The sequence below is a fragment of the Triticum aestivum genome, unplaced genomic scaffold (assembly GCF_018294505.1).
Source record: "Triticum aestivum cultivar Chinese Spring unplaced genomic scaffold, IWGSC CS RefSeq v2.1 scaffold171609, whole genome shotgun sequence".
Taxonomy (NCBI): domain Eukaryota; kingdom Viridiplantae; phylum Streptophyta; class Magnoliopsida; order Poales; family Poaceae; genus Triticum; species Triticum aestivum.
Window position 1 is genome coordinate 1 of NW_025230450.1, and position 14,374 is coordinate 14,374.

Here is a 14,374-nt window from a genome sequence, read left to right on the forward strand (position 1 = left end):
CGCACTGGGAGGCTTCAAATCTAAGAGGCTTCTGATGGCATGTCTCTGCTCTCTTTCTGTCCTAGAAATAACTGATTAATGAACACTGAATGTATTTCTCAAAGAAGAACAAAGAAAACTGAAGGTGAGGCAGAATAGAAGTCACAGAATCATTGTAGACCCACGATTATGAAAGCTGAATGTGAGACAGAAGACATTCAGTGTACCGATGTTTCTGTAGAAGAAAGCCTGTCAGTGTATCCATCCCAACTGCAAGCAAAAAAGGGTCAAATTTTGTGTACGCAAAATCTGCACTGCACTCAAAATCAGAACAATTTATTTCTCATTTATTCATCGCCGAATCTGTTGGCGATTAGCCGATTACACAAGTACAGAAAACACTGGGGAAAGAAACACAATACAGAGATGTCTCATCAGACTCGCAAGAACTCGCACACACATCAACCAAATTGGCTCCAACCTGAATGAGCATACGTCCAAACGCATGCACTCAGCCGGAGATCTCGATGGCCTTCACCTCGGGCTTCTTGACCTCGGCCTTGGGCACGGTGACGGTGAGCACGCCGTTCTCCAGCCCGGCCTTGACCTCCTCCACCTTGGCGTCCTCCGGCAGCCGGAAACGCCGCACGAACTTGCCGCTGCTGCGCTCCACGCGGTGCCACTTGTCGTTCTTGTCCTCCTTCTCTTTTGTGCGCTCGCCGCTGACGACGAGCACGTTGCCGTCCTCCAGTTCCACCTTGACCTCCTCCTTTTTCACCCCTGGAAGATCTGCCTTGAAGACGTGCGCCTCGGGGCTCTCCTTCCAGTCCACGCGGGCGTTGGCGAATGCCGCCGTCTCGCTGTTGCCGCCTGAGATCGCCGGGACGATGGAGCGGAAGGTGTCGAAGGGGTCCGCCCAAAGGTCGGCAAAGGGGTTGAACACGTTGCTCCGCCTCACGATCGACATGGTCGGTGCTGATTGCTTCGGCTTGTGCGCTCGGAAAATTCTGTGGATCGTAGGTAGGAATAGGATGTCGTCTACTTTTGCTTGACACTGATTTGAGTTGGGATGGAGACCGATGGGACTGAGGCTCAGGTACTTATAGCGTCGCAGGTGCTGCTCTTGAAGCATCTCGAGTACTCTGCAATCGATGGGCGCTTGGATATGTTTCGCTTTTCAGCTCGGCTCCATGAGCTTCTCCTTGTTTCTATTTTCGGCCCATGAAGGTGCCACCGTGTTCTAGAATACTCTCCTTCTTTGATGTTAGTGGGCCTTCTCCATTATTTTTCTCTCTACGGATCCAGCACCCCGGCGACTACTCTGGAATGTGATGGGGCCTTTTCTAGAAAACGACATTGAGAACTCGAGATGACTCATGAGCGCACCGAGCATACGACTCGCACCGAGCTGAGACTAACCGAGAAGAGCTGAGACCAAAGCTACGATCCAGTTACATGACTTTTTAGTGAGCCTGATATGAGATAGAGTCAAATCTTTTGTCCAGGTTTAACTTAAGCAATAGCAATAGTACTAAAAATATCTCCAGGTTTTGGTCTCTTGAAGTGGTTTTGATCAAATGATGTGCTGATGTGTTGGCCTTGTCGCGACCGCGGGGCTCTCACATCGCTTTTTCTCTTCTTCAGAAATCTCCACTATTTTTTTCTATAGGATATAAATGCTAGCAAAGTATTTAATAAATCAAGAAAACATCAGAAAATAAATAAAAGCCGTATGGTTTTCAATAATTTCTTTATTTTCTCTCTAGTTTATTTATTACCGGTGTTTCTTGAGTTTTAAAATGGGTTAATTATCCTTTTACCCTTAGTGGTGTCTCTGTGCTCAATTTTGCCCCCAGATGCAAATTGTGTTCAGTTTTACCCCTAGTCCATGCACAGCTACTATGACGAGGCCAAACGGCCATATTTGAGTCCATTCCGTCCGCCAGCGTTAGTGGTTGTGGGTCCGGAGCTTACACATGGGACCGCGTGGACGTGGGTCCGGAGCTGACATGTAGGCCCGTGCAACTAAATCCCCAAATCATTCGTAGCTCACTCTACCCATCCGCTTCCCCGCCGGCCGGCTGACCTGCGCCGTCGCCGCCACTTGCGCCGCGGCCGGCACCTGCCCCGCCACCAGCTGCACGCCTACGCCACCGCTACCGTCCCGCGCCTACGCTCCACGGCTACCTGCGACGCCACGGGTGGGGCGCCAGCCAATTGCTCGACCCGCGGCGCGGCCTCCTTCCGTGTGCCCGGCCGGAGCGCTCAAAGATGGGGGGCTGCTGGAGCTATTTGAACTAGGAGGAAGAACCCTAGGGCGAAATGGAGAGCAGCGGCGACCACGGAGTATTTGCCGAGGCAAGCATCGGGCCGGAGATCCGCCGCGTCCACGACTGGGTTCCCGAGGGGTAAGTCTCGCCTCCTGTTTAGATTGAGCTTAGTTGTGCATTTGAACACTCGATTCGAGTAGGTTTGCCCAATTAGTGTGCTGATTGCGTCTCTGTTTTTCGCCGGTTAGGATGGAGTTGCGGTTTGCTTTCTTGATGCACATTAGAAGGGACCGGTACACATTCGATGCAAAGGATCAGAGGAAATACCAAGGATGTTTTGTTTATCGGTTGCCAATGTCTAGTAATTGGAGTTTCAGACAATTTTTGGAGGTAATTTGTAGCCAATATCCTTGGGGTTTGCTTGATGAAGTGGTATACAAATAGTATGATGGGGAAAAGAAATGGGTGACAGTTAGTAATGATGAAGAGCTAGCTACCATGTTTGTTAGGATAAAGAGAAAGATAATTTTCATGTAAGGCTGCAAGTTGATGTGCTTGAGCAGGCATTTGGACCTACGATGACGGGTGCAACATCTCGGGGAGAACCAAGTCATCGTAATGGCATCTCTAGTCAGAACAGTTCAGTTGGTGCACGGCGACGTGGTGGCTCGACAAGTGTGGGCAACAGCAGTAGGGTCCCCCTTGAAGTGGAGCCTGATGACTACAATTCTGGGGTTGATGAAGAGAAGCTATATTCTGATGTTATTCGGAATTTACGACGGGCACCTCGGGCTGATAACCAAGATGAGGCTCACAATGCAGTCCGTATGGATGATGACGCGGTGGGTGAGGACGAAAATCTTGCAGCTGTTGAATGGGACCCTTTGAACCCTCATATGGAAGAAGGTACAGTTTTTGCATCCATGAATGAGTGTAGAAATACACTTGTGACATACTGCATCAAGGTAGAACGTACTTTCAAAGTTGACAAGAGCGATCAAGTACGTTACAGAGTGCACTGTCCGACTGAGAGTTGTCCATGGAGGCTGCTCGCATCTAAAATGCGAAATAGTACTAATGTTCAGGTCAAAGTGAACCCTTTTAAGCACACATGCCAGGAATCAACCCTTAGGAAGGACACAATCAGTAGAGCCAAGTCAAGATGGGTCGCAGAAGAAGTAAAGAAGTGGGTGAAAGAAAACCAACAAGTGGGTCCAAAGGAATTGCAGAAGAATATCAAAGATAAATTCAAGATAGATTTACCATACATGAGGTTGTTCAATGGTAAACAACATGCTATGGATTCTATTTATGGTAACTGACAGGAAAGTTTTCAATTGTTGTATTCATTCAAAGGTGAAGTGGAGAGGACAAGCCCAGGTAGTATTGTAGATATTGATCACCACACCGTGGAGTACACATTCAGGGGAGTGACAAAGACCAAGGAATGCTTTAGGAGGGATTTTGCCTGCTTTGAGGCTTGTCGCTGGGTTTTTTTGGCAGGTTGCAGGCCTTATTTGGCTATTGATGCCACTTTTCTCACAGGGAGGTTTAAAGGACAGTTAGTAGCAGCTTGTGCAGTTGATGCACACAATTTTGTATTTCCAGTTGCCTACGGTGTGCTGGAGACAGAGTCTGAGGAGAGCTGGACTTGGTTTTTGCATAATCTGCGTCGGGCTATTGCACATCCCAATGGATTGGTCATTCATACAGATGCCTACAAAGGTTTAGAAGTGGCCGTGGACAATGTGTTCCCTGGAGTAGAGCATAGGGAATGCATGCGTCACCTTGCTGCAAATTTCATGAAGAAATTCAAAGGAAATGTGTATACCGACAATTTATGGCCAGCATCTTTGACTTGTAGTATTAAAAAGCACAACTACCACTTGATGCAGTTATACATGAATCCCAAAGTGAAAGAATACTTGGACACACACCACTCCAAGGTATGGGCCAGAAGCCAATTCAATAAACTGAGCAAAGTTGACTATGTGCACAATAATCTAGCAGAATCTTTCAACTCAACGATCCGGAAACTAAAGGTTCGGGCCCTCTCGATGGAGGTAAAACCCTACTCCTGCTTGATTAATATTGGTGATATGGGTAGTACAAGAGTAGATCTACCACGAGATCGAAGAGGCTAAACCCTAGAAGCTAGCCTATGGTATGATTGTTGTTCGTCCTACGGACTAAAACCCTCCGGTTTATATAGACACCGGAGAGGGTTAGGGTTACACAGAGTCGGTTACAATGGTAGGAGATCTACATATCCGTATCGCCAAGCTTGCCTTCCACGCCAAGGAAAGTCCCATCCGGACACGGGACGAAGTCTTCAATCTTGTATCTTCATAGTCTAGGAGTCCGGCCAACGGTGATAGGTCGGCTATCCGGACACCCCCTAATCCAGGACTCCCTCAGTAGCCCCTGAACCAGGCTTCAATGACGACGAGTCCGGCGCGCATATTGTCTTCGGCATTGCAAGGCGGATTCCTCCTCCGAATACTTCATAGAAGATTTTGAACACAAGGATAGTGTCCGGCTTTGCAAGATAAATACCACGTTCCACCGTAGAGAGAATAATCCTTACACAAGTTCAATCTGCTGACGTATTTCATGGCGTGATGTCACATCACGGCCAAGCCTTTACTGGAATCGTTTTTACTGTCCCACCTCAGCATGTTTAGCGAGGCGGTTTCCTTGGCATGTCTTGTCAAAGCAGAGATCGTGTCCCCTTATTCTGGGATTCCCATTAATACGGGCGTGGGCAACCCAGTCGTGCCTGTTGGCGCGTCTCCTCTATCGAGGGCGAGTCCCGAATGGTCACGGGGAGGGCTCTTGGTATTCAACCTCTTTATAACGAGACCAAGGCCTGCTCCTTTCTTTCAATCTTCAATCGAATCCGCCCCTCGCCTTGAGTTCCAACACCCAAAGCACTGGATTCAAGCGCTTTGGACCTCCGAGGATGTCCGGGTCCGACCTGCAAGGTCGGTGGATTCCTTCCTCCATCACGGAAGAAGACGTGCTAAAGCTGAGAGATGCCCGGTATCTAACTGGCGAAATTTCGCACAGGCTACCTGCCCAAGGGCAGGTTATTCCCACTCCCAAGCTTGGTGAGAGCGTGGTGTTCATGTCTCACTTCCTTCGGGGTTTAAGCTTCCGGATGGACCCCTTCGTGAGGGGGCTCATGTTGTATTATGGGCTGGAATTCCATGACTTGGATCCGGAGTCCATCCTCTACATCTCATTGTTTATTGTCGTATGTGAAGCCTTCCTCCGCATTACCCCTCACTTCGGGTTGTGGCTCAAAACCTTCAAAGTGGAACCGAAGATGATCAGGGGGCAGCAGGAAGAGTGTGGAGGGGCTGTTATAAGCAAGAATGTCGACGCCCCATGGCCCGAGGGCTCTTTTCAAGAGGAGCTCAGACTATGGCAACAAGAGTGGTTTTATATCACCGCTCCCAGGGGCACCAAATGGGTGGCGCCACCTGCCTTTCGCTCGGGTCCTCCACCGCGGCTGGCGTCATGGGTCAACAAAGGGCTCGACTGGGGGCCATCCAAGGACGTGCCCTTATTCCAGGGCCGCATTCAAGACCTCCTAGAGAGGGAGATCAATCTGGTTGTAGTAGCGCAGGTCATGTTGATTCGTCGCACCCCGCCCTGCAAACGCCGCCCCCTCCGCCTGTGGGAGTTCAATCCGGAGGGACCACAAGTTCTCCAACATTTTATGGGCACAACGCCCGTGGAGATGTACCAACTGTTCTTCGGACCGCGAGCAACGTGTCCGGAATTGACCGAGGACGCAGGTCTGAGCTGCAATCGCCCGGATACTCAAGTAAGTAGCCCTGTACCTGGACATGCTATCCGTATATCTATCATAAACTTGCCTTTAAAAGAGCTGTCCTTTGAACAGGAGTGGATAGCGAAAGCAAAACTGATTCGGTGTCCGACTCCCCTGTGTTAACCAGGATGCTGTGTTAACCAGGATCCTGTGTTAACCAGGATGCTAGAGGCTACGCCTTTTGAAGAGGGCGAAGGGGGGAGCAAGGGAGCTACTGCCTCCGCGAAGGAGTTTATCAAGAAGGGAGGGACCGAGAATCCCTCCCTCCCAGGGGAGAAGAGGACCGTTTCTGAAGATCCGGAGACCAAGGCCTCGAAGCGAGGGAAGAAATCCTCGCCAGAGGGTCCTGCGCCGGGAGTTGCCCCGGCCGCATTATCTCCCCAAGGAGACCATCCCTCCAGTGAGCCATAAGTAAAGAGGGGCGTCTTCCTAAAATGAGAGGCATCCCTGTTTTATTTCTGAAGATAACTGAAGTTTTTCTTTGTAGTTCGGATCTCAACCCTTCTCAGCAGAGCTCGTCTTCAGGGGATCTTGATTTGGAGATGATGGAGAGCGAAACGACTCTGCCTACCGTGCCGTCATGCGAGGCGGACGAGCCTGAGGTGTCGTTGCGGAAGGTTTCTCCGAATCCGGCAGGGCCCGAAGGCAGTCGTATGTTCCCTCAAAGCCCTCCGCGTTCGGCCTTCGAAAAAGGCCATCGGACTAGTCCGGCACCGACTGGTGTACGGTCGGAGGAGCTGAAAGATCTGTTCGGGCGAGCATCTATCCCGGAAGATCACCGTGCGCTAATGGGTATGATGATTGAAAGGATTTCATCCGCTGAAAGCGGATTGCATGGAGCCGTCATAAGTTTACTGACGGGTTTTGAGGTATGCGAAAATGATGTACCTTCTAATACTTTGGCATGTAGAATGCGCCCTGTATAGATAGTAGCCCCTGAGACTCGGTGCGTTGTCAAAAATGACAGCTCGCTGAGGATCATAATCCTAGGTATAATATGTGCTCTTCCTATGTAGGTGGTGAGGCGTCCGGTGGCAAGCCGGACTGATGAATTTGCCGAACTAAAGCGGCAACTTGACGTGGCGGATTCTGACATCGCGCTTGTCAATAAGCAGCTTGACGAGTCACATGGTATGCAGCTTCTCTGCGGACACCCTGTAAGGTAGCTTAATGTCTGTGCCTTACAACTTGTATGCTTGACGCAGATGGTGCCGCTGCCATGGAGAACCTCCGGGCGGAACTCGCCCGAGCCAAGGAGCAATCCCAAAAAAGTGATGCGGCTGCCTTAAAAGCGGCCCAAGAGCTGAAAGCCGAATAGGCTGCTCACTGCCGAAGCAAGAAAGAGATGGCCGAGATGGTCGTAAAGTTGAAGAATGCTACCGACCGTTGCGAGCTTCTTGAAAAAGAAGGTCGAGCGGAACAAGAGGACCTGAAAAAGGCCGCTGCTGAGGCCAAGGATGCTCGCTCTGCAATGAGAGCTATGAAAGAGGAGCTACATCAGGCCGAAGATATTGCGGATGGAAAGCCTTTTCTGCTGTGGAGAAAATTCACGGATCCCAAGTATGCTCAGTTGGGCCAGCTGTGGGGTGCGAAGGATGCTTATCTGGATTTGGCAGCGAGTGCCACGGACGCGGCCGAGCACTTCCGAGGCCAGAAGGATCACGGAATGGAAAAGCTTTTTTGGTCGCAGTTCCATAGTCCAGAGCGTCCGCTTCCATTGACCGATCGTTTGGCCGAATGGGCTGAGCTGAATAGGTTGTCCGGACTTGCCATGAAGTCTGTCATGACTCATTTGTGGCCAAAGAGGCCCGAGCCGAAGAGTTATTTTGACTTGGTGCAGTAGTTCCTTGGTGCGGTGCCGCATATTACTGCAGTGAAGCGGTCAGCATGCATAGAGGGTGCGCGGATGGCTCTCGCCCGTGTCAAGACATACTGGGCAGAGATGAAGGCCACCGACGTTGCATCCCAGGATTCGGACAGAAGGCGAGTACCTGCCGAGCACTATTTTGAGGAAGTCCTGCAGGGCGCTTGTTTAATAGAGACGCAGTGCTCGAAGGATATTATGTTCAAATGACATGTATGATTTGCGAAACAATGTTTCGATATAATATAAGTGCTTTTTATACTTGTGCGTGCAAGTAGTAACGTACCTCCTGTGCGGCCGTTAATGTATATGTGTATATAACCTGAAAGATGGTAGTCCTTGGCTTTAGCCCCCACGCACATATATAGTGCGGGGGTGTTTGCAAAAAAGCGCATCTTCACACTTAATCCAACGTCTTGGTCCTGTAAAGGAGGTGATAGCGTAGCAAACTAGGCAACCGGACTATAATGCTTTATCACTTTCACTTAGCCATAGGAGTTCGATGGTGGGGCTACTATATAGCCCCTAGGGGCACTGCGCTCTCCTGAATTCGGGGCGCGTATGTGTCTGACTGGGAAACAGTCCTTCGTTAATGCGGAGGAATTCTAAACATTCTGGTGGGTCATCGAGTGGTTGACCAGTCTCACGCTATATCATGACAGTCAGTTTTTGGCTTTCTCTACTGAGGTGCTCGCCAGGCCGAACCGGGGCACAATCGCAGTAGTTCTCCTGGTGCCGCGTTAGCCGATAAAACGGAACGTAAGGCAGCAAAACACAGGAGCCGGGCAAACCCAACATTTGACCAAAGACATGATTCGGAGCTGATGCATATAAGGCCTAACTCGAGACGCCGAACACTCCCTAAGGTATTCGGTCTTTATGAAAACGGGCAAAACAATGCCCTAAGCCCCTGGTGTCCAGGTACGCGCAAAAATTTCTGACGCGGCCGATGCCAAAACGCCAGCCTCCTCCTCGGTTATAGCAAGAAACCAGGGGATGTGTATCAACAAGAGACAGTAAAAAAGGTTTACGCAGGGTCTTAATCTGAAAAGAATCCTTGCAACGGGTCCCAACTGCACGTCTACGCCTGTGTCTCCGTTGTGCCGTATCCTGGACGGGTGTAGCATGGTGTTCATCTGTAAAGGAGAAGAACTTAGTTGAAGAAAGATCGTGCGAAAAATGTACTTTATGTTTTAAATAAAAGGAGTATGATTCAAAAAGCGAATAAAACTGAGCTTTATTGTCTCGTGTTGTACATGCATGCAGCCCCTTGTACGGGGGTGTGCGGTTATTAGGCCTTCATATAATTACGCCGTACTCGTCTAGCCGTGTCCGGGGTCCGAATGACCTGTTCAGGTGCTTGGTTTAGCGGAGCCGGATTAGTGTGTGACTGTCCGAGCAGTCTCACGTTCTTCCGTGCTCGAGTGACACTTGATATTTCCCTTTAATGAGATGATGCCGCGTGGACCGGGCATTTTAAGTGTAAGAGATGCATAATGCGGTATTGCATTAAAGCGGGCGAAAGCTTCACGTCCCAATAGTGCTTGATGATTACTTTTGAATGGGGTGATATGGAAGGTTAACTTTTCGTGGCGGAAGTTGCCGGATGAGCCGAACACAACTTCTAGCAGTAGGGAGCCTGTGCAGTGGGCATATAGGCCTGGCATTACCCCCTTGAAGGAGGTGTTGCTGTGGCGAATTTTGGTTGGGTCTATCCCCATTTTGCGGATTGTGTCCTGATATAGCAGGTTTAGATCACTACCGCCGTCCATTAGGACTTCTGTGAATTGGAGTCCTTCGATTATAGGACCTAATATCAGGGCAGTCCATCCTGCGTTCTAGATACGTCCAGAGTAATCCTGATGATCAAAGGTCATTGGTTTTGACAACCAATGTCGGGACTCCGCTGGGATAGGCCGTGCAGCGCGTATTTCTATGGGCGCCGTTCTGATTTTCCCTTTTGTCACTTGAAGTGAGTTTACTGTTTTGACTTCTTGTGGGAAATTCTTTTGTTTTCCGGTGCTCTGCTTGTGGGGTTCGTCATCGTCCTCGCTTGGTGTGTCGAGCCCCTTGTGTCCGGCGTTGAGTTTGCCGGACTGCTTGAAGACCCAACAATCTCTGTGGGTATGATTTGCAGGCTTCCCGGGGGAACTGTGGATTTGGCATATTTTGTACAAGATTTTGTTTAAGTTGGATAGCTCGTGGCTGTTATCCTTGAGTGGCAGTTTTTTATAATTCTGCCGAGAGCTTTTGAATCCGGCGTTGACTGCCATGCTCTTCGGACCGTTTCCCCTTGTCCGGCGCTGGTCCTTGCTGCGTCGTAGTTTCCCGTTTCCATCTCTGACTTCGGATGTACTTGGGTCGCTGGTACTACATCTTGCCAGCCAACTATCCTCTCCCGCGCAAAAGCGGGTCATGAGGCTTGTTAGTGCGGCCATTGTTCTTGGCTTTTCCTGGCCAAGGTGCCTGGCGAGCTATTCGTCTCGGACGTTGTGTTTGAAAGCTGCTAAGGCTTCAGCGTCCGGACAATCGACTATTTGGTTCTTTTTAGTGAGGAACCTATTCCAGAATTTGCGGGCTGACTCTCCGGGTTGTTGAGTTATGTGACTTAAATCGTCTGCATCCGGAGGGCGGACATAAGTCCCTCGAAAATTTGCCCGAAAAGCATCCTCGAGCTCTTCCCAACTTCCAATGGTATTTTCAGGGAGGCTTTTAAGCCAGTGCCGTGCTGGCCCTTTGAGCTTGAGGGGTAAGTATTTTATGGCGTGGAGATCATCTCCTCTAGCCATGTGTATGTGGAGGATGTAATCCTCTATCCAGACTCCTGGGTCTGTTGTTCCGTCGTATGCCTCTATGTTTACGGGTTTAAATCCCGCTGGGAATTCGCGATCCAGCACCTCATCGATGAAACATAGGGGGTGTGCGGCTCCCCTGTATTGGGGTGTGCCATTATATCCGGATATTTGGCGTGTTGCATTGCTTAGAAGAGCTTGCTTTCTTGGCCCGTAGATGGATCTAACAGGGCCATCCTTTTGATGTGAATCCTTATGCGGATCGTGTGCCGGTTTGTGTGCGGCGCCGCTTGCCGCTCTATGCTTGTCATGTGGTCGTCTATCCGACTGGGCGGCCTCTTTGTTTTTTGATTGTGGGGGCTCTAAGGCCTCCTCATCGAATTCGGGCAGTAGTTTGCGCTTCGGGTAACTCTTTGTTTGGCGACTGTCGCCGTATTTGTCTGCGGTGTTGAGTACTTTGCTCCATCTGATTCTGAGTGCATCTTCCACTGTTTTGAGCTTCCGCTTCTGCTTTTTCAGGCTACGCGCAGTGGCGACGAGCCTTTTGTGGAGGTTCTTCTGCTCCAACAACTTGTCCGGTGTGAGATCGTCCAGACTGTTATCTTTGCCGGGGACGGGTTGCTTATCCAAGTTGTCCTGTTCGGACGGTTATTCAATGGCATGTTCATCATCCACCACTTCGACCTGCTCTATTGCTGGGTCTGTATGGCCGCCGTTTTTGTCGAGGCGGGATTTTGTGTGGCGCTTTTGTCGCTGTCTTGATTGCTTCTCGAGGGATTTATCCTTCGTAGCGTCCCGTTGTTCCTCGTCGTCACTTCCTTTAGGTGTATCCACCATGTATACATTGTGAGATGGGGTGACTGTCCGGTACCCTATAGGTGCTGGTTCGTGGTTATCTCCTACATCGTCGTCCATACTATCGATGTCTTCGGAGTCGAAATTAAGCACATCGTTTAAACTTTCGACAGTGGCTAGGAAGTGGGTGGTGGGTGGATGTTGAGTTTCTTCGTCGTCCGCATCCCAACCTTCCTGACCATAGTCCGGCCAGGGATCTCCTGATAAAGAGAGAGACTTTAGTGAATTCAGGATGTCGCCCAAGGGTGAGTGCTGAAAGATGTCCGCTGCAGTGAATTCCATAACCGGCACCCAATCGAATTTGATTGGCAGGGGTGAGGGAGGTTCGGAGTCCGGAGAGGAGTCCGATACCTCGGAGTCACGGGCTTTGCAAAGGACAGGGATGGTGTTCGGCTCAATCACCATAGAGATCGTAGCCCCCAAGGCGGTGTCTAGCCACTTGTCCTCGATCGGCGAAGTCGGCTCCGAGCTAAGGGTCGGAGCGGACGCTGGTGCGGCCTCGAGGGCACTGTTCGGCGGCAGAGCTAGATCATACCCTTCGAGACAGTGCGGCGCGCTTGGCTGTGGCTCGAATCCATCGAAGATCAAGTCTCCGCGGATGTCAGCCATGTAGTTCAAACTCCCAAATCCGACCTGATGGCCAGGGGCGTAGCTTTCGATCTGCTCCAGATGGCCAAGTGAATTGTCCCGCAGTGCGAAGCCGCCGAATACGAAGATCTGTCCGGGGAGAAAAGTCTCGCCCTGGACCACGTCGTTGTTGATGATCGAAGGAGCCATCGGGCCTAAAGGTGACGACACAGAGGAACTCTCAATGAAAGCACCAATGTCGGTGTCAAAACCGGCGGATCTCGGGTAGGGGTTCCCGAACTATGCGTCTAGGCGGATGGTAAGAGGAGACAAGGGACACAATGTTTTTACCCAGGTTCGGACCCTCTCGATGGAGGTAAAACCCTACTCCTGCTTGATTAATATTGGTGATATGGGTAGTACAAGAGTAGATCTACCACGAGATCGAAGAGGCTAAACCCTAGAAGCTAGCCTATGGTATGATTATTGTTCGTCCTACGGACTTAAACCCTCCGGTTTATATAGACACCGGAGAGGGTTAGGGTTACACAGAGTCGGTTACAATGGTAGGAGATCTACATATCTGTATCACCAAGCTTGCCTTCCATGCCAAGGAAAGTCCCATCCGGACACGGGACGAAGTCTTCAATCTTGTATCTTCATAGTCTAGGAGTCCGGCCAACGGTGGTAGTTCGGCTATCCGGACACCCCCTAATCCAGGACTCCCTCAGTCATTATGTGGTGGATTTGCGTGACATGATAAGGATAGAATACATGCAGACATTTCATTATCGTGCAGGAATAGCCGAGGCAAAATTCATGGGCCACATTATCATCCCTGCCATGATGAATGAACTGAAGCAGAAAACAACAGGCTTGGAAATGAACATGACTCTTTGCTCGGGTACCACAGCAGAGATATCATATTTGGATAAAGAGAAGAGGGAACATCTAGCAGTATCTGCATGATTAATACTCTATTGCAAGGTTCAAAGCCACATGTGCTTATGCCTTGCCTGCTATGGAGGGAACACAACAATGGGACATGGTGGACCTTGGATTCAAGCTTTGCGCTCCAGTTCTGAAGAGAGCAGTAGGTAGACCAAGGAAGAGTCGAATCAGACCTCGCAGCGAAGGAGCTGGACTTGGAGCGAGGAAGCGTAAGTGCACAAGATGTGGTGGGTCTGGTCATTTCGGTAAGTATTGTGATAACACAGTAGATCCAGCGTTCGGAGAGGCTTTCGATGAAGGCTTCGATGAAAATGTTGGTCAGCAGCCGGTTGTATCAGATGAGGATTTTGACGAGGTTCGAAATGATGATGGTCAACAGCCGCATGATTTTGACGATGATCCAAAATATCCTCCAAATAATGATTCAAGTGAGGCTCCAAATGGTGATCCAAGTGAGGCTCCAAATAGTGATCATGGTGATCCAAGTGAGGCTCCAAATGATGATCATGGTGATCCAAGTGAGGCTCCAAATGATGATCCAAGTGAGGCTCCAAATGGTGACCAACCTTCTGTTGTTGTGAGTTCTGCTAGGTATGTAAATCTTGCAAGGATCAAATACTACTGTACATTTATGGGTCACTTGACATGATCTCATTACCCTTTATGTTTTGCACAACTCTATGATAGGTTTGAAGAAGACGCACAAGGTACCGACAACCAAGAGGAGAAGAGAAGAAGCAATGAGCATAAGGTGCACGAGGAGTAAAGTGATGGCAAGAAGCTCAAGGAACAGATAGAAGCCTGAACGCTATATATGAATAATTATGAAACATTATGAATAATGTTGTATTTCTGTTGGATGATGTTGGACCTATGTTAGAACTATGTTTAACATGATGTTTAAATCTCTTGGATGATGTTTGAATGAGCACATGGTTTTTCCTTTTTTGATTTTTTTGAATTTTGTTTTGCTCCTTTGAATTCTGGTCAAACCTAACTTTGACCAAGATTTAAACAAGTCTAAAACATCAAAATGAAGAACTAAACCTGGATCCTTCTTAGTCAATCCAAAATGAAGTTGTGGTGAGGTTTTTGAAATTTTCATGAAAAATGTGCTAAAATGAGGGGTCCAAAGGTCGGGTAAACGGCCTCATTTCTAAGCAAGGTTTTTTCGACCTTGTCTAAATCAGCCAAATAACTTTCCTAAACATATATTCTATATATTCTATATATACGGACTATATGCGCTGGTTTTTCC

General features: G+C 49.3%; 1 protein-coding gene across 1 annotated transcript; it reads right to left on the reverse strand.

The window, feature by feature from the left end:
* Window positions 1–294: 294 nt before the first annotated feature.
* On the reverse strand, window positions 295–1,055 carry LOC123175594 (16.9 kDa class I heat shock protein 1-like). Its single transcript, XM_044590241.1, has one exon. The coding sequence runs from the start codon at window positions 944–946 to the stop codon at window positions 491–493; it is 456 nt and encodes a 151-aa protein (XP_044446176.1). The 5' UTR covers window positions 947–1,055; the 3' UTR covers window positions 295–490.
* Between the last annotated feature and the right edge of the window lie 13,319 nt (window positions 1,056–14,374).

What these genes read in the sequence shown, in the direction of transcription:
- LOC123175594 (XM_044590241.1), bottom strand. Translation starts at nt 946, where the DNA reads ATGTCGATCGTGAGGCGGAGCAACGTGTTCAACCCCTTTGCCGACCTT.